The sequence below is a fragment of the Centruroides sculpturatus genome, unplaced genomic scaffold (assembly GCF_000671375.1).
Source record: "Centruroides sculpturatus isolate CEXI.00-Female unplaced genomic scaffold, Cexi_2.0 scaffold959, whole genome shotgun sequence".
In the NCBI taxonomy this organism is placed as follows: Eukaryota; Metazoa; Arthropoda; class Arachnida; order Scorpiones; family Buthidae; genus Centruroides; species Centruroides sculpturatus.
Window position 1 is genome coordinate 68,521 of NW_019385195.1, and position 24,683 is coordinate 93,203.

At 28.6% G+C, this 24,683-nt stretch overlaps 1 protein-coding gene across 2 annotated transcripts in view; it reads right to left on the reverse strand.

The window, feature by feature from the left end:
* LOC111635985 (cullin-4A-like) overlaps positions 1-24,683 on the reverse strand; it is a 66,047-nt gene that overhangs the window by 29,643 nt on the left and 11,721 nt on the right. For both annotated transcript variants that reach the window (XM_023381136.1, XM_023381135.1), the window contains exons 2-7: positions 21,702-21,921; positions 17,473-17,542; positions 11,197-11,270; positions 10,921-11,083; positions 5,079-5,251; positions 4,803-4,989 (exon numbers count right to left, since the gene is read on the reverse strand). In XM_023381136.1, coding sequence (XP_023236904.1) covers positions 4,803-4,989; positions 5,079-5,251; positions 10,921-11,083; positions 11,197-11,270; positions 17,473-17,542; positions 21,702-21,921 — 887 coding nt within the window. The remainder of the gene's footprint in view (positions 1-4,802; positions 4,990-5,078; positions 5,252-10,920; positions 11,084-11,196; positions 11,271-17,472; positions 17,543-21,701; positions 21,922-24,683) is intronic.

The following is a 24,683-nucleotide window of genomic DNA, read 5'->3' on the forward strand; positions in this document are numbered from 1 at the left end:
AACATTTATTCAAAGAAAATTATACAATATTCTGTGCTAGAAGAAAATATTAAGATAATTCATGCTCCTTAACAATAGACATATATTGTTAAGGAGCATGAATCATCTGATGTCTGATAAACACACCAAGCAATATGCCAAATTCTTGGGCTATGTAAAGGCTATAATTCAATATTAGAAATTGATTAATTTGACTAGAGGTAGGCAGTTATGCTACCATCTTGTATTAAATTTAATAATTATAAATAATTAATTTTTAATTTAGACAATTCTAAAATTTAATTTGAAATTGGTTATTAAATTTAATATGAGATGGCAGCATAACTGCCAACCTCTAGTCAAATTACTCAATTTCTAATATTTAATTATAGCCTTTAAATCAGGGCTATGGAGTCGCGTAAAAATCTACCAACTCCAACTCCAACCAGGGGCGGATTTGTTACCAAAAGAGACCCGGAAATTCTGATGTCATCACATGACCTCAGAATAAAAGATTCAATAAATAGACTTCTAATAAAGATAGAACGTAGAAACTTTTGATTCCAAAGCTAAAAGACTCCTCTAAGTAATGACACAGTCAATATATAAATATGTATTCAATAATTTTTACCTTTCTGGCTGTTATATATAACAGAGGGAAAGTGTAGCACTCAGTGAAAATGACTCCTCCCAAATTTTTACATTTTTGGACTCAGGACACCTTTAAATTTCGAGATATGCAAAAGATTCAATATTTTTTTCTATATGTGTGGACTGTGGTGGGGTGGGGGGCATGATTTAGTTCACTCTGTTTGAAGCCTAATAATTTCTGTGGTTTTTTAAATCAGAGTCAGAGTCAGATGGTTTAACACAGAAGTTAGTTATTAAGTGTCAAAATGGTTAAACTAAATCCTGTTCCATACACATTCTAACATCTTAGGCGAGAAATCTTAACGGGTTTCACTGTACTATTATAAAACGACAAAAAGCTTACTTTCAGGGTAGAGAAGAGTTTTATTTATTTATTTATTTTTTATTTTGAACGCTAATAACGAGTAAAATATTCATTGAGATATGACACATGACCCCTTTTATGTCTTCACCCTGTTGACTTTTAATTAAGAACCAAAGTTTAATAGTATTAATGCCCCTTTATACACAAGCTACAGTGCCAAATTTTGTTTCTTAAACTTTACTCATTCTGATATATTTATTGTTTAATATCTCAGAACAGAAAATAAAGAAATTAAACAAATTAGACGCCAATACACACACGCGCACACAAATTTTTCCCTTTTATTGACTTTTTTTGGGGTGTGGGAGGTCTCCAAATGTGTAATTTGCAAAAAAAAAAAAAAAAAAAAATGTGANGTTATTTTTATGGAAATATAAATACTACATAACTGAATAATAATAATAATAATAATTATTATTAACCATTTGATATACTACTTTCTATACAAAGTTAAGATGTATATTTCTTACAAGTAAAAAAGAAAACATACACCAAATATCAAGTTTATCTAATTAATAGCAACTAAGATTGACTACATTAGCCACTGATATTGAGTGGTGGCAAAATTTCTTAGTTTTATTTCTGCTACTTCTATACAGTGGAACCTCACTTAACAAGCATAATTTGTACCAGAATCTTGTAATGCGAAACACTCATTAAGTGAAACAATTTTTTTTATATACGTTAATGTAAAATACGATGATGTGTTCCGAAAAAAAATAAAATAAAATAAAATACTCAAATATTTTATGTATAACATTTATTCAAAGAAAATTATACAATATTCTGTGCTAGAAGAAAATATTAAGATAATTCATGCTCCTTAACAATAGACATATATTGTTAAGGAGCATGAATCATCTGATGTCTGATAAACACACCAAGCAATATGCCAAATTCTTGGGCTATGTAAAGGCTATAATTCAATATTAGAAATTGATTAATTTGACTAGAGGTAGGCAGTTATGCTACCATCTTGTATTAAATTTAATAATTATAAATAATTAATTTTTAATTTAGACAATTCTAAAATTTAATTTGAAATTGGTTATTAAATTTAATATGAGATGGCAGCATAACTGCCAACCTCTAGTCAAATTACTCAATTTCTAATATTTAATTATAGCCTTTAAATCAGGGCTATGGAGTCGCGTAAAAATCTACCAACTCCAACTCCAACCAGGGGCGGATTTGTTACCAAAAGAGACCCGGAAATTCTGATGTCATCACATGACCTCAGAATAAAAGATTCAATAAATAGACTTCTAATAAAGATAGAACGTAGAAACTTTTGATTCCAAAGCTAAAAGACTCCTCTAAGTAATGACACAGTCAATATATAAATATGTATTCAATAATTTTTACCTTTCTGGCTGTTATATATAACAGAGGGAAAGTGTAGCACTCAGTGAAAATGACTCCTCCCAAATTTTTACATTTTTGGACTCAGGACACCTTTAAATTTCGAGATATGCAAAAGATTCAATATTTTTTTCTATATGTGTGGACTGTGGTGGGGTGGGGGGCATGATTTAGTTCACTCTGTTTGAAGCCTAATAATTTCTGTGGTTTTTTAAATCAGAGTCAGAGTCAGATGGTTTAACACAGAAGTTAGTTATTAAGTGTCAAAATGGTTAAACTAAATCCTGTTCCATACACATTCTAACATCTTAGGCGAGAAATCTTAACGGGTTTCACTGTACTATTATAAAACGACAAAAAGCTTACTTTCAGGGTAGAGAAGAGTTTTATTTATTTATTTATTTTTTATTTTGAACGCTAATAACGAGTAAAATATTCATTGAGATATGACACATGACCCCTTTTATGTCTTCACCCTGTTGACTTTTAATTAAGAACCAAAGTTTAATAGTATTAATGCCCCTTTATACACAAGCTACAGTGCCAAATTTTGTTTCTTAAACTTTACTCATTCTGATATATTTATTGTTTAATATCTCAGAACAGAAAATAAAGAAATTAAACAAATTAGACGCCAATACACACACGCGCACACAAATTTTTCCCTTTTATTGACTTTTTTTGGGGTGTGGGAGGTCTCCAAATGTGTAGATTTGCAAAAAAAAAAAAAAAAAAAAACTTGGAGGATCAAATTTGACATAATTCAAATACTTTTCTATTTTATATACATAACAAGTTGGAAAGTAAAAAGGAGTCAGAGTCAGCAGATTTTTTGACAACTCTGACTAAATCATCAAAACTCCACAACTCTGACTCCAACGCCACAGCCCTGCTTTACATAGCCCAAGAATCTGGCATATCGTTTGGCATGTTTATTACATATTGGGCTATGGTTATTGATGTTTATACGTAATATGTGTAAACAGAAGTTTGAGAAAATGTGTGATCACAAGCAACACTAAGATGCTAGTGGAATGAGTACTAAATACAGACTGATGGAGCATGGACACAATCCTTGATTTCCTCTCTCCTTGTCACTCATTAAGTGACAAGGAGAGAGGAAATTATGTGAATCAATTGTGTGAATCAATTGTTATGTGAGGTGGTTGTTAAGAGAGGTTCCACTGTATAATTAATAAGAAACATAATGATTGAGATGGAAATTCATTACTAATGTAGAAAAATTTATAATTTTGTACTTTATAAGAGATGAATCCATACCTGAATGTACAATAAAATTTTACTAATAATTCCACATTAATAAAATTTCATCAAAAAACAGTGAATAATTCTTTCAAGATTTTTCAATAAATACCAAAAATAATTTTATGCCAATATTTTAAAAAACAGGACTGCATATAAATCAAACTCCAAAACTATTCAAAATTAGTCTTCTGATGATGAAACCTAAAAATTCTGAAAACAATCAATGAATAAAGATTGTTTTTTTCCTATATTGATTAAGATGAACATATTCTTGATAAAATCTAAAGTTTATTAAAATACATAATTTTTTCTAACATTTTGTCAGATAATTAATTGATGAAATAAAATAGTTTGTGAATTAAGTATGTCATAAAAATAATATGAAAATCTCTATGCATAATTAAATATTATTCTTTTTAAATTATACATGGTATTCACATTGAGTTATGCAATCAATAAAATGTAATTTATGTTCAAGGATGGGAAATTAAGTTCTAGGATTATATGAGTTTGAAAAACATCTTATGTTAAATGAAAATCTTTTAATAATCTATATATATATAGCAATTCTCATCATTTTCAGCAGTAGGTGTTAAATAACAATTACTATGGTTGTTGAAAGATTGAATGTAAATAGGGTTTGCTTGCAATACTAGCTGTTACCCACGAGCAAAGCCACGGGTAACAGCTAGTATTAATATAAATAATTATGAGAAGCTATATGTTTTCATATATTCTCATAGAAATTGTAGAAAAAATTTTTAAATTTGTTTTCCAAATTCAAAAAATTGTCATTTTTAACAATGATATTAATGATTTTTTAAAACTATCAGGTAACAATGATATCTTTGAGATTAACATTAAGTTTTCAGAATTTAAATAACTGAATAATTTTTTTAGTCCTATACCCTAAAAAATAATCAATAAGTATTGTAATTTCAAATTGATTAATAGTTTAAAATCAAATTTCACCAAAATAATGTTAACTAATTTAATTAGTTTTTATAATGATATTTTATAAAGTCTTTAAAGAATTAAAACAGAGAAAAAAATTATTTGTAAAAATTTGCTTTTTACATGTTCCTTACATTACTAAAATTTGTAGTTTTAAGAAATTTGAAAAATTTTTTTAATATATTATAATCTTTGTTAAGATCTTAAAGTAATATATTATACTAACCTTTATATATAAATTAAAATGCATACATAATTCCTGAAGACCTTCTCTCACACGAGAAAATAAACTGTACATTAAAGTTAAATTTGGAATCCTATTTTCATGTAACAATTTATCTAAACCTTTTTGGAGAATAGTAAGAAGATGCTCCCCTAAGAGTTGTTTTTCTACACATTGAATGAGAGATTTCCTATTTAAATATAAAATATTTTTCAATGATCATATTCAAAATAAAAATTTTTATTAGGGTAAATTACATTTAAAAAATAAAATACTAACTTTGTAGAATGATCTAAATAATATAAAAGTCTCTCCCATTCTTCATTTAATCTTCTATCAACATGCTTTAAATAAGCAGGTACTTCAAAAGATTGCATCAATCTTTGTCCTTCAGCTGCATACAATTCTTCTGTAGACTGGAGAAAGCGTATTTCAAAAGCTTCTTGATATATCTGTAAATCAAAAATCATATTTTAATTCATACCAATACCTATCAAAAATTAGACATATATTCAAATATGAGTCTAAATTAAAAACATTATACATCTTAAATACAGATGGTATCATATTCATAAATTTAAAAAATTCATAATACAGTGGGTGATAGGTACAGTGACCATATTTTTTTGGGTAAAATAAAGGACATATCGATGAAAATAAAAAAATACCTTATAAAATTCATAAGTTTATAACATTTATTACGAAAATAGTAGCATACAACAATGCATACATTAAAATTTCAAACAATCTGAATTATTACACATACACACATTGTAAAAATTTAAACAACATTAATTTTGATACTTTTCAGTAGATTTAATTTTTTTATAGCGCCGTTTCACGCTTTAAAGTCATAAAATTCCATACAGTTCATTTGAAAGTTGTATTTGATGGAAATACATGCTTCTAATGTGCTTACTTTTAAATCAGTTTTTTCATTCGTCCACATATTATTCACCAATGAAAATATTCGTTCAACGGGGGCATTAGATCCAGGGAGACAAAGAAAATTCTACGATTTTACAAATGTTTTTGAAAACAATTTCTTTTGCTGTAAAATGTTCAAAAATCTCAATCCACCTTTGATGGCAGGGCTGGTTATTCTGTCACCATTCGTCGATCTTTTCGTTTGTGACATATTTTTTTACACATGAAACTTCATCAAATAATTCACCATCGAGTATATTTACGGACCAATGATTCAAAATAAAGATATAGCTTTCCTCTACTTTCGCCCACAAAGGGACTTCGCATAATGTGACCCATTCAAACATCTCTATTTCAATAAAAAACATGTCCCAATTATTTAGATAATCTATGCACGTTTGATAAAATGTGTACACAGCATCATTGCATTTTTTGGCTTGTATATTTTCTGATTTTTCTAATGCTAAAACCACTTTTCTAATAACAATAGGAAGAAACCCCTCATTTTTTCTTTCAAATAACTTCAGCTTTAATTAACAAGTGTATCATGCACCAACTAGAGAGTTAAAAAACTATCACAAAAATCCCCATAAGAGTGTCCACCCCTTGGTACTGTCAGTGGGCCGTTTGGTTGGCGATACACTGCACTACTGCACTCTATGTAACAATGCAACACTGGTCGTGACTAACTTGTTCAATATATTATTAAAAAAAATTTTTTAAACTTTGTGTCAACTTTACAAAATAAAGGACAAAATGCCTATTTTAGAAAATAAATAAAGTTAAAGGACAGAGCAGTGAAATAAAGGACTATCCTCTTAAATAAAGGACGTATGGTCACTGTAGTAATAGGTTAACAAACATAATCCGTTCCAAGACTTTGTTCGCTATCCAAATTGTTCATTAACCGATTATCAATTTACCATATGTTTGTCTGGGAATTTGATTAATTCGTTCTGGAGACCCCAAAAAATAAAAAATATATACTTTCTTACTACGTTCACTTATATGTAATAATAATAATAATATATATACACAGTCTTGCATTTTTATTAGTTATGTTATTTTGTTTATGGGGTTAAAGAATCTGTCTAAAGTCAATTGCTTTTCTCTCTTCTTCAGGATATTCATAAGTAATTAATAGCATTGTAATTGTAGAGATCCCCAAGTCTATAACCTCAACCTGGTTTGTATGCCATTCTAAGACCGTTGATTTGACATCCCCCACTTCAAAACATCTTTAATTAATAGCAGATATCGGCATCAATCCTCTTTTTCATAATAAAACATATCTCGCTGAGTTTCTTGGTGTTCTTCATTCAAGAGTTCTTGGTGTTCTTCTGTCGTCAGATCATATATTACTACTTAAATTAATTAAAATATCTATAACTGTAAGGTAGATAATAGTAATGGCTTATCACACCAATAATAATGGGCACAAATGCTCAAGAATCAAAGTAAAAACATTTAATAAAACAAAAAGGAGTGTACAATAAGATGATTACATAAGTATAAAAACCGTAAAAATCCAAAATGCATTTCGGACTATTTTCCAATAGAAAAATAGTCCCTCATCAGTTGGTATTAATGAGAGATCTTAGTATACTTAAAAGTTATACAAGGTGAAAAAATTAAATTTAAAATTAAACTTAAAACTATGCCTAAAGCTATACAATATAAAGATGAAAACATTGCCATGACTGTATAAGCAGTAAGCATTATCAATGTAGACAGGAGTAATATTTCTTCCTAACGTTGCATGGTAATGTGACAAACAGGGTGCTGATACAAAAATAGTTATGAGTTAGCCGAAATATTGGTTAACAGTTATGAACTAATGTTATACAGTCAGTTTAAATTATATACATACCAAAAAACAGTAGGACAACAGAGTGCAGGTTCAGACATTTCTACAAGATGACAAAATGTAGAGCTGCAGTGAGGCTGCAAGGTCATACCAAATTGTGCGACACAATGGATAAGAAGCGTCAGCAGTGCTTTGATGTTGGGGTCATTGGGTAGAGGAAGGTGCACACATTTGCCAACCTGGTTCTGGAAAGCAGTGATATATAGATGCATAACAACATCGCATTTTATGAGTGGTCACAGCAGACCACACTGCAACCTCAGAATAGATTAGAGGTAATGTCCCACCAGAGATATCAGCTAGGATCATCCACAACCATCTACTTGACTGAAAGTGGGATCAAAGGTGCCGCTAGCCAGACTTCTACTCATACCCCACCACTGTACAGCCCTTTTCCAGTGCTGTTGAGAAAGCAGTGCCTGAAGGAAAGAATAGCAAAAAGCACATTCTGCCTTGGTGCTAATGACAATCATTTGCACATGCAGCATTGACCAGGTGAATGACATATTCCACAGTGTTTATAGAAGTAATATACAGGACCAACACCTGAAATCATGGTGTGGGAAACCATAGCCTATAATATCAATTTACCTCTGGTGTTTGCACAGGGAACATTGACCAGTGCATGATACATCCAGATCATCATACATGGTTTCATCAATGGCAGCAACAATAGAGATCATCAATGGCAGCAACAACAGGGTTATACAACCCTGTTGTTGCTGCCATTCATGCAACAACAGGGAGATGTGCTATTCAACAGGACAATGCTCATGCAACACAATGCACTCTCCAAGGTGTTTATCAAATTCTCTGGTCAGCATGATCACCAGACTTGTCCCCCATTAAGAATTTGTGAGATTGGATTGACATCATTTGGCCCAGTCTTTGACTCTTGCTGAAATGCACCACCAGATTGAATATGCATGACCCTCCATTCTGCAAAATGATATTCATCATGTTTATGATCATTTCTATGTGAGAATTGCAGCCTACATTGCTTCTAGAGGAGAGTACACAAAGTACTGAAACATTCTTTCAACATGCCTTGCTCTATACACATGTGTATGGCCTTATTTGAATAATTATGTACAGCAGTTGGAGTCACAATCATAAGATCATGGGCCACTAAATAGTTTTAGAGTGTCTGTGGGCCATAGACAAAAAGGTCTTTTATGTACATTTGAAAATAACTCATTTAAATTTTACATTTATTTCTTCTTTAATGAATTTACAAAAATTAATATTATATATGATGATTTAATGATTTAATTTAAATGAGTAACACACATATATATATATATGTTGAAATAAAATATATATATATATTTTTTTATTTCAACATATCATCAAATGTTACAAAAAAATTTTAAATTAGAGAAATTTAAAAAAATTAATATTTTTTCTAAAAATTTGGCATCTTCTGGCAGAAACAAATTTATCAATAACAGGTGTAAATTTTTGTGATGATAATGTTTTTAAAATAGATTTAAATGCGCACTTGTTAATCTTGCCAACTGTAAACTATTAGTCTTTAAAATGAAAAATAATTGTTCACATAGGTATTACCAAACATTGCCAATATTCTTGAAATGAATATATGCATTTCAATAAAATGTTATAGCAAGTACAGATAAGTCTGGAATACCAACTTAATTATACTTTCCTTTTAGTACAGTGTTGCTCTGGATTTCAAACAATTTCATTTCAATGTTTCTTTTTGCTTTTTTCAGTATTAAAAGAAAAGGAAGCACTAAATTGTAAGAAATCATTCCCACATGCCTTGAATCTTTGAAATTGGTTTTCAAATTCAAGTAATAAGTTTTGAATGTTCTTAGCACTTTTCCTAAAATCACAACTATAATATAATTCTTTATAATTTTTACAAGTAGGAAAATGAACTAAATCACAATTTTGCATTTTTTTTTTTTTTTTTGAAATTTCAAGTTTTAACTGAAATGCTTTAATGCAGGTCTCACAGAAGTGTGGTAAGTAAATTTCAATCCTGAAGTTTTAAATTTAATTCATTTAAATGTAACATAATATCTGTAATGAAAGCCAAATCTTGCAACCAGTTTTTATGGTCAAGTTGTTGTTCTGACTCTCTTCATTTCTAAAAACATTTTGATTTCATTGCAAAGTTCCCAAAAGCATTTTAAAACTTTGACAGGAGAGTCAAAACACTTCTGTATAATAAAGTAAACCTTTGTTCTTGAGACAAGAACTCACAAAAGGAAAAATTTATATGGTACAATAAAACTTAGTTACAGACTTGAAAATTAATTTGCAATAAATTAAAAAATTATTTTGTATTTTAAAAATTCCATTTTATTATTTAAATAACATCACATTCAAGCTTAGGGCCAAGGGCCACATTACAGTCTCCAGGACCACCTATGATCTCAGGCTATATGTTTGACACCAATGATACACAGTATGCTACCTATAGTGTGTGTAAATAAAATTTCCATTTCATGGGACAATGGCCTCATGGTGTTCTTTTTTCATTTTCCAACATGATATACCCAAACAAAAAATAAAATGAGGGTCTACTTTACAGTTATATGTTATCAAAATTATATAAACACATATTTGTGAAAAACCTGTAGTTTCAAAAAGCATGTATGCCTTCTAAATCAGTGTAGAAGAGATGCAAATTCAGATCTTATTCTGAGCTTTTTCTAAATATTTTCAAATAATCTAATCATTAAAATTATTGATAAATTATGTAACTTGATAATTTGGCAGTTTATTTCTATATTTAAATAATATGACTGAATGCATAAATACTGAAATATATTTTGGCAAATTCTCAGACTACTGTAAACTATTAATAGATAAAATATGTTATCTGAATGATGTAACAACCAGTAAATAAAAAATATAATATATCTACTGTCTGTTCCTTTCAAAGACATATTTCAAAAAGATAATTTCATTTTAGATTGTATGTATAGTTCAGCATTTAAAAGTAGACACTGATCAATTTTTTACTTATTTTTTTAATACAAATTTTTAAAATAATACATAATTATTTTAAAACATCTTACCTGTAAATCAGACAACATTCTTAAAAGATTTTTTAACAGTCCCCTATCCACTGTTTCCCCATTTCTTTCTTTTTCAATTAACATTAAAAGCCCNAAAATCCTGAAGAAAAGAGAAAAGCAATCGACAATGGACAGATTCTTTAACCCCTACAAACGGAAAAAACATGAGTAATAAAAATGCAAGACTGTATATATATGTATTTTTATTATTACATATAAATAAACATAGTAAGAAAGTATATGAATATATTTTTTTATTTTTTGAAGTCTCTCTTACCTGTAAATCAGACAACATTCTTAAAAGATTTTTTAACAGTCCCCTATCCACTGTTTCCCCATTTCTTTCTTTTTCAATTAACATTAAAAGCCCATCAACTGTCCTTGACTGTACTAAAGGATTGCTTATGATGTGTATTCTGAACATGTCTAATCCCATATCCCTATAAACATAAATTTACAAATTTAATTGATATATACATACACATTTACTTATCTATGAAAATAATAAATTATAATTTGAATTTACTTTCATTAAACATAAAATTGAACTTACCAGACAGATACTATACTAGCATTTTGCAAAACGTATGTCCTATCAAGAAAAAGGAAAATACTCCTAATCATAATCTGAAAATAAAAACATTTTATAAAACAATACATTACATATAATACATTTATGATTTATTAAACTGAATTAAAATAACATTATTCCCGGTTGATCATTTTAAAACTGCATAACAGTAAAGATTAGACTAATAAAAAAAAATTATAATTAAATAACAACCAAATTCAGATTTTTTTGGGGTTATGTTATGTTAATTTACAATACTATTATAATTACTATTTATTAATTAATAAATTTGATACTAAATGTAGATATTTTAATTTTGTAATAATTCAAATCATTAAATTTATAATTCAGAAAAGTCAAGATTTGTAGATTTCTATTAAATTTTTTTTTATCAACAATGTATTAGCATATATAATAACCAATCTAAATTCAATAGAAACCCTAAACTTTTTAATATTTTCAAAAATTCCAATATAAAAAACATTTAACATTGATTATAATTAATGGGAGAAAGGGCAATACATTTCACAATTTGAACAATTACAAATACAAAGTTTGAATTTATATCTTCAATAGTTGCTAGTTTGTTACACTTATATTTCAACATTTAAGTGAATTTCATTCACTTAAAATGTTAAAAGTTTATGAAATTGTAACTATTAATTCTGTATCTGTTTGGTTATTGTATATACATGTTAAGTTTAAAGTAAAGTCATTATGTATAATGGTTTTTAGAAGAGATATTATGCAAACACTTCAAGTGCATTTTAAATGGAAAACAAATAGTTGGTGTTTAGATGTAGTGGTAGCCCATACACAACTTTTACTTTAAAAGTAAGTAAGTAGTGATATTCTGTAATGTATTTATGTCATATATAGGTTACTGTAACTTTTTATTGTTTTTTGAAAAAGTAGCACTGAAGAGGGGTTAGATGAGTATACTAACCCGAAATGCATATGTCATTTTTTAAAGAATAAAAGTGAGTTCCTAACTAAAAGTGCTGTGAGTCCGTCTACCAAAAAACTTTTGGATTACAGAGACGAATTATATACATATACATTGTAATTATTAACATTCTTTAATCTCTTTCATATCACAATTTCTTTTACCATAGTAGAAATTTGGAGAAATTCAATTTATTATAATTTCATATTCATATAAATGGGAAAAGTTATAATTTTTCTCCTCTATTTTAAAACTTGTTCAACAGTACAAACTAAAATATGCAATTTGTACTGTATATATGTCTTTATTTTAATATACATTGCTTGTCAAAAATTAATAGCCAATTCTAAATTTCAGAATATTTCAAAAAACATACAAATTAAGTAAAATTTTACATGAAGATTATTTATAATATGACACAATAAAACAAGAACCATTTATATTTATAAAAATTAAAGAAATGTATGTTCAATCTTATAGAAATACAGACTATAATGACTCATTATTAAAATAATTCAATTGATTGATCAAGCAGTTGCTAGAAGTGATATCTGCAGTTAATTCTAAAGTTTAGATCAAGAGGGTTCATGACTATTCCATTTTCTGAATATTTTTACTTTCTAAAAATTAATTTGCCATTACACTTTATATGCTTTCACAATATTACTCCATGAAAATAAAATCAGAATCAATTGCATTATTAAACAAACCTTACATACCTTCCATTTTATGAACATAATGCTGATTAAAAACAAGTCAAGAAACCATATTTAAGATTATGTAAATCAATACAATGGGTGATCGGTTAACGAACAAATTGGATATTGAACACTTTCATGAATAATTTTTATGTTCAGACAATGAACACCTCACAGAACAAACACAAGAAGTGATGTAAAATAATGAATACCGATTGGTCTTCCCTTATCTTTGGACAACAATTCAAAACATTTTGAAGCGCAGGAGACATCAACATTGACGCTCAACCCAGTATACACTGTTCAGATGTATTTCTCCAAACTTTGAAACTCTTCCTTGTAATTTCAGCCTTTTATTTTTCTAACAGAAAAAATTTTTTTCTAGTATTTGCGAGACTGTCGGGTGGGCACTCGTTAAGTTTTGTGTCAGTTTTTATTTTTGAAAGGTGAGAGTTTAATAGCAAAGGTAGAAGGCAATTGTTGCTGGGCAGTATGGCTTGAATATAGATCTACAGTAGGCCACAGTTCAATCTTATCTAAGAAAGATATAGTATAATCAAGACTCAAGCAGCTAAAGGAGTAACAAAAATCACATTTGAGAAATAAAGAACATTGAAGAACTCATAATGGAACCTGAAACTGATCTAACAGAAGAACGCCAAGAACACTTGAATGAAGAACACCAAGAAACTCGATGAGATATGTTTTCTTCTGAAAAAGAGAATTAATGTCGATATCTGCTATTAAACATTTTTTTGAAGAAGTGGAAGGATGTCAGAACAATGGTCTGAGAATGGCATTCAAACCAGGTTGAGGTTAATAGTCTAAGAGATCTCTACAATTACAATGCTATTAATTAGTTCCAAAAAGTCCTGAAGAAAAGAGAAAAGCAATCGACAATGGACAGATTATTTAATCCCCACAAACAAAAAAACATGACTAATAAAAATGCAAGACTGTGTATATATGTATTTTTATTATTACATATAAATAAACATAGTAAGAAATTATAAGAATATATTTTTTTATTTTTTGAAGTCTCCAGAATGAATTAATCAAATTCCCATAAAAACCTATGGTAAATTGATAATTGGATAGTGAAAAAAGTCTTGGAACGGATTATGTTCATTAACCGATCACCCACTGTATATTGTGTATCATTTTTGCTTAACAGTAAGTCACCAGCTTCATAAGTTCCTAATGCATATAACTAACTTTGAAACAAATATAAAATGACTTTCTTCATTAAAGCCTTCAAAAATATTTACAAATATTCAAAGTTGTTTAAATACAAATAATGCCACAGATAGAGGGAAAATATATTGAACAGAACATAAAAATTAATTTGAATTCTGTTCACAGGTTTATAAAGATTTGTAATTACTTAGAACAAGCAGTTAATTATTTGAATTGTCAGGATGAATTGCTTATATGTCTGATAATGATATAAGGACATATATACAATATATACATATGTGGAACTGTGAGGTTTAAGTTACTTGAATAAGAGGATAGCAACTCTCTATAAAACATCAAAAAACATATCTGAATCTAAATGTTATTTATTTGATTAAGTTGGATTTTAATATACTTTTAGATGATTTTGCAGTCAAATAATTTCTACATATTTGGAGATCAAGCAGAATCAAAAGAGAAAGACTAGTGATGCATAAATCTCAAATTTTAAATTTTTTGGGTTATGAAGATGGACGTGAATGAAGCATAAAAGGTAAAGCAACTTACTTTAGACATCTGTCCCTCAGTTTCACTTGTAGCAAATCAAAAATTTAGGGAAGAGATCCAAAATGACTATTTGTCAATTGGTTTAATAGAATTTGCATTGATTGGTTAAAGCACCGGGAAAAAGGTTTTCTAGAGATTGAGTAAAGATTTAGATATCTGAGTTTTTAAACAGCAATAAAAGTTTTTAATTTTGCATTCTTTCTCCTGTTATAACCATTATAGTAAACACATTTTATTCTTCAGTAAATTTATACTTAGATGGCATTGAAAAAAATTGTCAGGAGGTTAGAGATCTTGGCTGTCAAAAAATGTAACATGTGATACAGATGAGGATTGTTGAATTAAAATTTATTAATCACAATAAAGACATTGAAGAGAAGTAAATTAGTTTTTATTTGGTTATTCTTTTATATCTTTTTAAAAATAATTTTACCTCAGATTAACAGTTGGTAAAGAAGTTTTGAAAAACATATTTCGATTTTAACAACTACCTTCCTTTTAGATACTTTTATTTTATTTAGTTAAATAAATAGAAATTCATGGCATTGGCTTTAAAAAAAAAACTCAAGATAAGCCAAAAATATTAAATACAATATCTATGTTCTCATGTTAAGCCAGAAAAATGTGATGTCATTTCCAGTACAGTTTGTATACAAATTAAAAATAAATTGATGTATTTAAAATCAAGAATAGCTGTGTATAATAATAATTGTTACTCAGCCAGATACCCAAATGATTAAGGTGGCAGTCTACTGCTATGGGACCTGGAATCCAATCTGCATAGGTCAAAAAACCTCTGAAATTTTTTTGGGAAAGGTCTACATGAATAGGCAAAGTTCTGTCCCTCCCAATGGCCACACTATTGTGGTCCTGCCTGAAACTACAACACATTTGCTAAAAAGATCTTAGTGCCCTCAATGCAGAAAGAGTTTAAAAAATAAATATATAAAATAACTAACTGTTATTCTAGGGGCTAGTCTAGCTATTAGTTGATCATGGATGTAATAAATTTTTATACTAATGGGCTTCTCATTTTAAAAATATATTTCATAATATCTGCAGAACACCCAATATGCCACTTGAAAATCACTGGTCTAAAGAGTCATTGGATAACTATAATAATCAATTTGCAAAGTTTTTTGACTCTTTCTGGAAATGAAATCATGATTAGCTATCTAAACTGAAGGAATTTACTGTATCTAGTAAATCTGAAGATAATTCAATTGTCAGAACTTTTATCAGCCACACATACATGAAGATACTGAAAGATATTGTCCTCATCTGAAAAGCATTCAAAAATATTTAAGTGAATAAATAAATACAACAACTATATACAGTAGAACCTCGATTATCCGGACTAATTGAGGATGAAGGTAGTACGGATAAGGAAAAATCCGGATAATCGAAACAAAAACTTTAATTTGTCTTTTAATGATAATACAACACGTTTTCTTTTCGATGACATATCGGTAATATTAAAAGTAAATACTGTATTTAAATCGTGATCAAATTTTCAAGAAACAAACGTTCGTATTGAATTTGGACTACTACTGACCAACGCTAACAGACTACCTATTGTTTAAAAGGCCCTCTGGTGGCGCAAGAAGACGGATTTTATAAAATAAAAAGCAGTTGAAACTGCATTTTTATGAATAAAAATTTGACAAACTATTTATCGTTTTATGACGAGTAAAATTTTTTCGTCGCGTTCGCGGCTTTTAAGTAATGCATAAACCTTCGAGGCGCGAGGCCCTTCGGACCGCGAGGCATAGGCGGTGGCCCACGTCGTCCATGCCTTACGCCGCCCTTGGTCATAGAAATGATGTAATTTGAATATAAATTATTTATAAATACGTATGTCAAGTTATATTTTTATTACTACGTAAAATATATTTAAGAGTTTACGACCACTGTGCTGGGTGAGACGTTGTTGAAACAAAAAAAGTTATGCATTCCATCACGTACATAAACAGTGTCGTAATTCGCCAAGTGCAAATCAGCAAATTCGTAAAATTTTTGTTTATTTTGAACAATCCAGATAATCGAAAATCCGGATAATGGAGGTTCTACTGTATTTGGTTTTATAAATTTATAAGTTTTGATTATATTTTTATCCAGTCTGAAAAAATTTGATGTTTATTCTTTACTCCAACACTAAACAATAATATCAATTTAGACAATAGAAAACTTTCAATATAATTGTATGAATATGATAAATAATACGTGAACAAGTTTAGAGGAGAGAAATCAGATTGGTCAGTGTCAAATCAATCTTATTCATATGCACTTTTATACATTTTTAATAAATTTATTCGTGAGATATTATTAACAAATCATTAATTAAAAGCAATTTTTCTTCAAAATACATTTTTTAAATCATATTTTATTAAATATCATTACTAAAATTAATCACATCTCTTAAATTTATAATAACCACACACATATACAAATTTTTAGCAGTCTAATTTTAATTTGAATTTATTTTAAAATGAAAAATCATAAGCTCCTATAAGCTCTGATGAGATTTTAACAATTCAAGTTCAAATAAAACAGTATGAAAAAATGATTAATTAAACTCTGTATGGAATTTTGATTCACACTGCTAATACCATGGGTTATTATCTATAAAGTAATCAATAAAAGTTGTAAAAACAAATTTCAACAATTTTGTTTTATAATTATTAATATAGTTAAAATGTTAAAGTTGCACTATATTTAAAATTTTAATTTGTTGTAAATGTTGGATTATTACAATTTATTTTATTAATTTTTAGTCAAAAGATTTTATAATTTATTTGTGATGTATTTATAGTTTTCAAAAACAATCTTAAAATAAATTTAAAATTTCAAAATAGCTAAATGAGAACTTACCATTTGTTGACAGTGGGCTTGCCAACATTCATTCATTAATTTAAGGAAAGATAAGCTATCCATATAAGCTGTATAATGGAGTTAAAGAAATATAAAATATGAATTCTATATATATATATATATATGTTACCGGTCAAACTAATTTATCCTACACGTGTCAGGATATACTAGTTTAGCCTAAATACTTTAGGCTTAACTAGTTTGTCCTAGGCCGAAATGATTTAGAATTATTATTTAAGTCAGGCCTGGCCAACACAAATTGTTTCGCGGGCCACTTTGATCAAGCGTAACATTACAATGGGCCACAATTTAGGCAAACAGGCTTTTAAAAAAGTAAAACGAATACAAAATGAATAAGATTTCATTGTTATACCAAGAGTTCGTACTCGCACTTGCGTATTATAACAATGACATGCAAATTTTCATTTATTTAATTGTTTTGGTATACACAAAATGGAAAACAAAAGTTTTAACAGATATATAATGTTGCTTAGCATGCCACACAATTTAATGTGACGGATTGCAAGTTGGCCAGGCCTGATTTAAGTATATTAATGGTTAAAATAAAATTAAAAGACAATCAATTAGATGAACAATATTTATTCATATATAGTCTACTTAATTATAAAAAAACAGTATTGCTTAGAAGTGACACAACACTTGTACAAAACTATAAAATAAAATAAGCTAATCAGTACTTATCAGTTTGTATTTTTTTATGAAGCCATGCACTTTTAAAGGTAATTAACTTTTGAAATTATTTTCAAAAATTCAAACAAAATAACTTTTAAAGTCAAACTAAAATTAAAAATGAACTTGTTTGTGTTTCTTAGTGTAACATATAAAATATTTAATGTTTTATTTATTTTTACAGGGTGGGTTAAAGTGTACCTAGGTAACCACAATGGCGGCACTTCGGACTGTTCTTGCTCACAGCGGACTCCTCCCGAAGGGGAGCCACCGGCAGGCCGCCCATTGTTTAACGTCACTAGTTATTGATTCACAGTAGTTCTTGTACAAAAGAAAAAACAAGAAACTTGTACTAAAAATGTAGTTAACCTAACCAAACCAACCTAACCGAAGCACCGCCATTGGGGTTACATAGGTACACTTTAACCACCAGGTGTAATGTGGTGTCATTTCGAATTACACAAAATAAGTTTTTTTTTTTACACTGGCATTTATTTGTAGTATATAAATCAGTTCGGCCTAGGTCAAACTAGTTAAGCCTAAAGTATTTAGGCCAAACTAGATTATCCTAGGCTAAACTAGTATATCCTGACATGCGTAGGACAAACTAGTTTGGCCTGAAATCGAGTTTAGCCGGTAACATATATATATANAGATCTATATATATATATATATATGTTACCGGTCAAACTAATTTATCCTACACGTGTCAGGATATACTAGTTTAGCCTAAATACTTTAGGCTTAACTAGTTTGTCCTAGGCCGAAATGATTTAGAATTATTATTTAAGTCAGGCCTGGCCAACACAAATTGTTTCGCGGGCCACTTTGATCAAGCGTAACATTACAATGGGCCACAATTTAGGCAAACAGGCTTTTAAAAAAGTAAAACGAATACAAAATGAATAAGATTTCATTGTTATACCAAGAGTTCGTACTCGCACTTGCGTATTATAACAATGACATGCAAATTTTCATTTATTTAATTGTTTTGGTATACACAAAATGGAAAACAAAAGTTTTAACAGATATATAATGTTGCTTAGCATGCCACACAATTTAATGTGACGGATTGCAAGTTGGCCAGGCCTGATTTAAGTATATTAATGGTTAAAATAAAATTAAAAGACAATCAATTAGATGAACAATATTTATTCATATATAGTCTACTTAATTATAAAAAAACAGTATTGCTTAGAAGTGACACAACACTTGTACAAAACTATAAAATAAAATAAGCTAATCAGTACTTATCAGTTTGTATTTTTTTATGAAGCCATGCACTTTTAAAGGTAATTAACTTTTGAAATTATTTTCAAAAATTCAAACAAAATAACTTTTAAAGTCAAACTAAAATTAAAAATGAACTTGTTTGTGTTTCTTAGTGTAACATATAAAATATTTAATGTTTTATTTATTTTTACAGGGTGGGTTAAAGTGTACCTAGGTAACCACAATGGCGGCACTTCGGACTGTTCTTGCTCACAGCGGACTCCTCCCGAAGGGGAGCCACCGGCAGGCCGCCCATTGTTTAACGTCACTAGTTATTGATTCACAGTAGTTCTTGTACAAAAGAAAAAACAAGAAACTTGTACTAAAAATGTAGTTAACCTAACCAAACCAACCTAACCGAAGCACCGCCATTGGGGTTACATAGGTACACTTTAACCACCAGGTGTAATGTGGTGTCATTTCGAATTACACAAAATAAGTTTTTTTTTTTACACTGGCATTTATTTGTAGTATATAAATCAGTTCGGCCTAGGTCAAACTAGTTAAGCCTAAAGTATTTAGGCCAAACTAGATTATCCTAGGCTAAACTAGTATATCCTGACATGCGTAGGACAAACTAGTTTGGCCTGAAATCGAGTTTAGCCGGTAACATATATATATATATATATATATATACACACATACATACATACATACAGAATAAAAAAACTGTATTCATAAAAAGTGAGATATTTGCCTGACTGACGTCAGGCAAATATCTCACTTTTCAATGCTGACAAAAGAATATACAAACATGTACTATATAAAAAGTAAACATACTGCGCACACACGCAATTGTTTTTTCTGTATTGTACACAGATTCAAAAGAGCTTGACTCAAATTTTCAACAAAACTGTAATATTAAAAATTGCAAATCAAGCATTTTTCACAAATTGCTAAAACCTCCAATGAGAAATTATACTTTTTATTTCTTATGCTAATTGTACAATATCATCAGTGCACAATTCTGAGTTCTCATGGGGTATTGTGATTGAAGGATCAATTCTGAATGGACTGGAAAACCTGAAGATTGTTTCATTATTTTTTTAAACCATATCTTACTTTATTCAAATGTAATAAATATCTAGCTAATTTATATATCTATATAAAGCTAATTTTACAAACTTTTCTTTGTTGCTATTTCTAACATTTTTCAATCAATGAATTAATTAAAAGATCTTAAAAGAAAATTTATAAATTTATTCTTGTTCAGAAAAATTTATATATTAAGAAATATCTTTATATGCAAGTACTTGATTGATTTATTAATACAAAGCATCCAGCATATTAAGCTTATAATTAACTACAATTCTGTCCAATATAGATGGGAATTGGAGTTGGCCAGCATGAAACAAAAGATAGAAAATGACATTCTGTTTCCTCTTTTTTATGGTAAATTTTGAAGTCTGGGCCAGCTTGAATTAAAAAAGGAATTTTATCATAATCAGTAATAAGTTTTTGATTATACTTTTTAACATGATTAAAACAGAATATGAGTTTATACATCTAATAAATCATAGTAGTTTCTAAAATGTTTATCATCATATAATTCTGAAATATTTTAATATTTTAAAAAAGTTAATAACATTTTATGTTTTACCAAATAATCTGCCAAATTATATATCAGGCCATATTAAGGCAAGGTTAATTAATAATCAGATATAAAACAATTTTGCTAGAGGTTGGCAATATTACATTATCCACAGTGTAACTGGCAACACAACTGCACAGTAAAGCAGAACACTACATGATTTTGCTGCCTAATGTGGTCTGTAACAAATATTGGTTTTCTAAAAGTTTGATGTCACCAAAACCAATCAGCAAATATCAGATAATATTAGCACCAATTTTCAATGACCAACATTCATTATTATGACTAATGGCCAGAAATGTTGTCTAGTGTTTACTCTGTCCACAAACATTGTTAGGCTTGTTGCCTAACAATGTTTGAGAACAACCCATCTCTGCCAATTGCAGTTGGCCAACAAAAAACATGTAGTATTCTTCCCACTTAAACAGGAATTCCAAGGTCTGCTATGGGCCAATTTTTTTTTTCCAGAATATTCTAAATTGAAATTAAAATTTATCATGAAGATAACTTAACTGCCTACCTCTAGCCAAACTGCTTTGTATCTGATTATTAGTTACCTTAATATAGTCCAATATACAACCCAGCAGATCATTTGGTAATACTATCTATTGGGTTGATGTATATGTTATTATATTCACAAACAGTTATTATTAATAATAATAATAATAAAGGATATTCTAAAAACTGATTAACATTGGATTTTACATGCTGTTCACATAAAAGTCGTAAGTTTTCATGAACTTGTACAGACATTTTATGAGAACAGAGATTTTCAACAGCTTGATACAGTTCTTCTTGTGAGGTACTTATTGAACGTGAAGTTTGGATTGCTATCACAGCTTCTCGTAATTTCTGCCATGTTTGTTGCTGGTAATCTTCGGGAAGTGTAGGTTTATCTAAAAATAAATATTTTCATTTTAATTTAATTTATAACAATATATTAATATTTAAGATTGTTTTTACAAAATGTATTCTGTAAGTCAAAAATATGAGATCCAATTGAAAATAATGAAACTAACTTAGAGAATGAAGGAGGAAGATAAATGTGTTATAAGAGCACTATAAACCAAGCATTGCAAGGATTGTGAAAAGGCACAGATTAAGCCGAGCAGATCCAGTTATAAGAATAGTGTATGACAAATTAACCCAGAAAATTAACTTCCATAAGAGGACAAACGTTCTACTGATAGATCAAAACTGAGATGGCTGCATAATGTATTAAACAAAATGCAAAGATTGAATTTAGAGGACTAAAGACAGAAAACCAATGATAGGAACAAGTGGAGGCTTATATTATCATCACATGATCTATTAGACCAGTGTTTCTCAATGGAGGCAATATCGCCCCCATGTGGGTGTTTTTCCATGTTGAGGGGAAGATTTGTAACAATTTATATTTCGGGGGGGCAAAAAACAATTTTCTGGGCAATATAGTAAAACATATTAAGAATAATTAGATATTTTATTTATTATATTGTACAATAATTAAACAAATAACATTATACTAGTCAATAGTCTATTCAATGCAGTACGAATTTGGTGTTAGCCTTGGCCTTCGGCATATGAATTTTAAAGTGAAGGTGGCGATACTACGTAACGGTTTTATTGAAGGGGACAATACTACGTTGAAGGGGATGATGATTCGTTAGAGGCTGAGAAACACTGTACTAGACCTAAATGTATGTAGACAGATAGAGAGATAAATAATTTTGTAAATGAATAGTTAATAGAAGTTAATCATAAGAAATTTTATACATGCACACTTAAGTATTATTATTATTATTATTATTATTATTAAAGAGCTGATTTTGTACTGCAAATAACACAAAAAATTTAAATATGTGTAAATTAACATTCCTAATACATTGTATTTTGTTACAAGTTATATTTTAAATAAACTAAATTACTAAATAACTAAATTATATTATACTAAATAACAAGCAGGAATTAAACTGGGTTTAAAATATTTTTCTTTTCTTTTTAATAAAATAAACTAGAATAAAAAATTATTACAAAACAGAGCATATAATGAATAGAGCTTTCATATTACTTAAAATAATTGGTATAAATTTGTATCTTAAAACAATTAATTTCATTATTGAAGACTGAAATATGAAAACAGGATAAAATTATCTAATACCAAGTAATAATGTAATACTGGTTAAACAAACCAATATTCATCAATAAATTATTATCCTTTTGCAAATATGATTTATAATCTGTGTTACTTCAAATCATTCGACACACACATTATTTCAATATTGTTATCAAATTTAGAACACAAGTTTTAATAATAGTGTAAATTTATTTAAATCTATTTCAAATTTAGTATTTGAAACAGATTTGAACAAATTTTTTGTCTGAATTACTTAATTTTAGTAAACACTGAAAAATAAATTTTAAGAAAAACTTCTATCCAATGATATCCAATACACAAAATTTTATCAATATAACAAAATTAGTTTGTAATGTAAAATTACATATCATCAAAATCACTAATTGCTGAAAGTAACAAGTTTTTTATGATTATGTAGAGACTGGTTTATTTCTTTAACATAAGGAATAAAATTGTAAAAATGGTGATTAAAATTAAATTGAGTTTTCCATCTGAAAATGAGTGTTTTAATCACAATATTTGCTTCAAACTGTTTCATTTTTATTTTCAGATTTGGCAATCAATTTTTTATAAAAATATAATACAGTCTTTCCTTGACTTATGATGTGGTGACTTTCCAAAAAATATTGCAAGTAAAAAAAAAAAAAAAAACAAAAGCTATAAGCAAGGTTATACAGTATGTAACGTGAATTTGGGCTATCATTGATTGCAACAGCCCAAACTCACAAGCAATTGCCATAACTGCCACGCTTAAGATATATCTTAAACTTCTCATTGAGACACAGCATGGTGTTTCGCAAACATAATGGATATACTGTAAAACACAAGAAGATATAAGATGGTACAGTATATATAAAAGAAAGTGTTAAGAAAGATCATTAATGCATCAGTAGAGCAGCTTGAATTTAAAATCTGTTTTCTCACACTTCTATTTCACTTGCATTGTATGTGCAAAATATCACATGTTGAAACATTGTAAGTCGAGAAGCATCTGTATTTCACGATTGAAAAACTCCACCTCACTAACTACAGTAGCTTTTATGTATTAAAAATCCTAAATTTGCAGATAAAATACATAGGACTTGATTTGTCAAACAAAGTGCAGTGACAAGCTAGATTTGGCCTCTACTTTCATGGATGTATAGACTTCCTGTATGAAACCACAACATTTTTTTGTTCCATTGTGTTATCTGAACACATTAATATAACTGATTCCACATGTGCACTGAAAATGAGTTCGATAAAATTTCAGACATTGCTAGATGCAAAGAAACTTCTCTTTTACCATGCACATAATCCGTAAGTTTGATTCATTGATATCCATAATTTTTTACTTCATTACCATTTTCACAGTCTAATGATAATTACTGCATAAATTATAACAATATAATGTTCATCTCACTTAAAAACTTGTAAAAGATTTAATTTTCATTATTTTTTATTAATTTTTATTCCTTTGTTTTGCAATTAAGTTATTAAGCAAAATATTTTTATTTTCACAGATCTCTGTTTGTTAATTAAAAACTACACCGGAAGATAAAT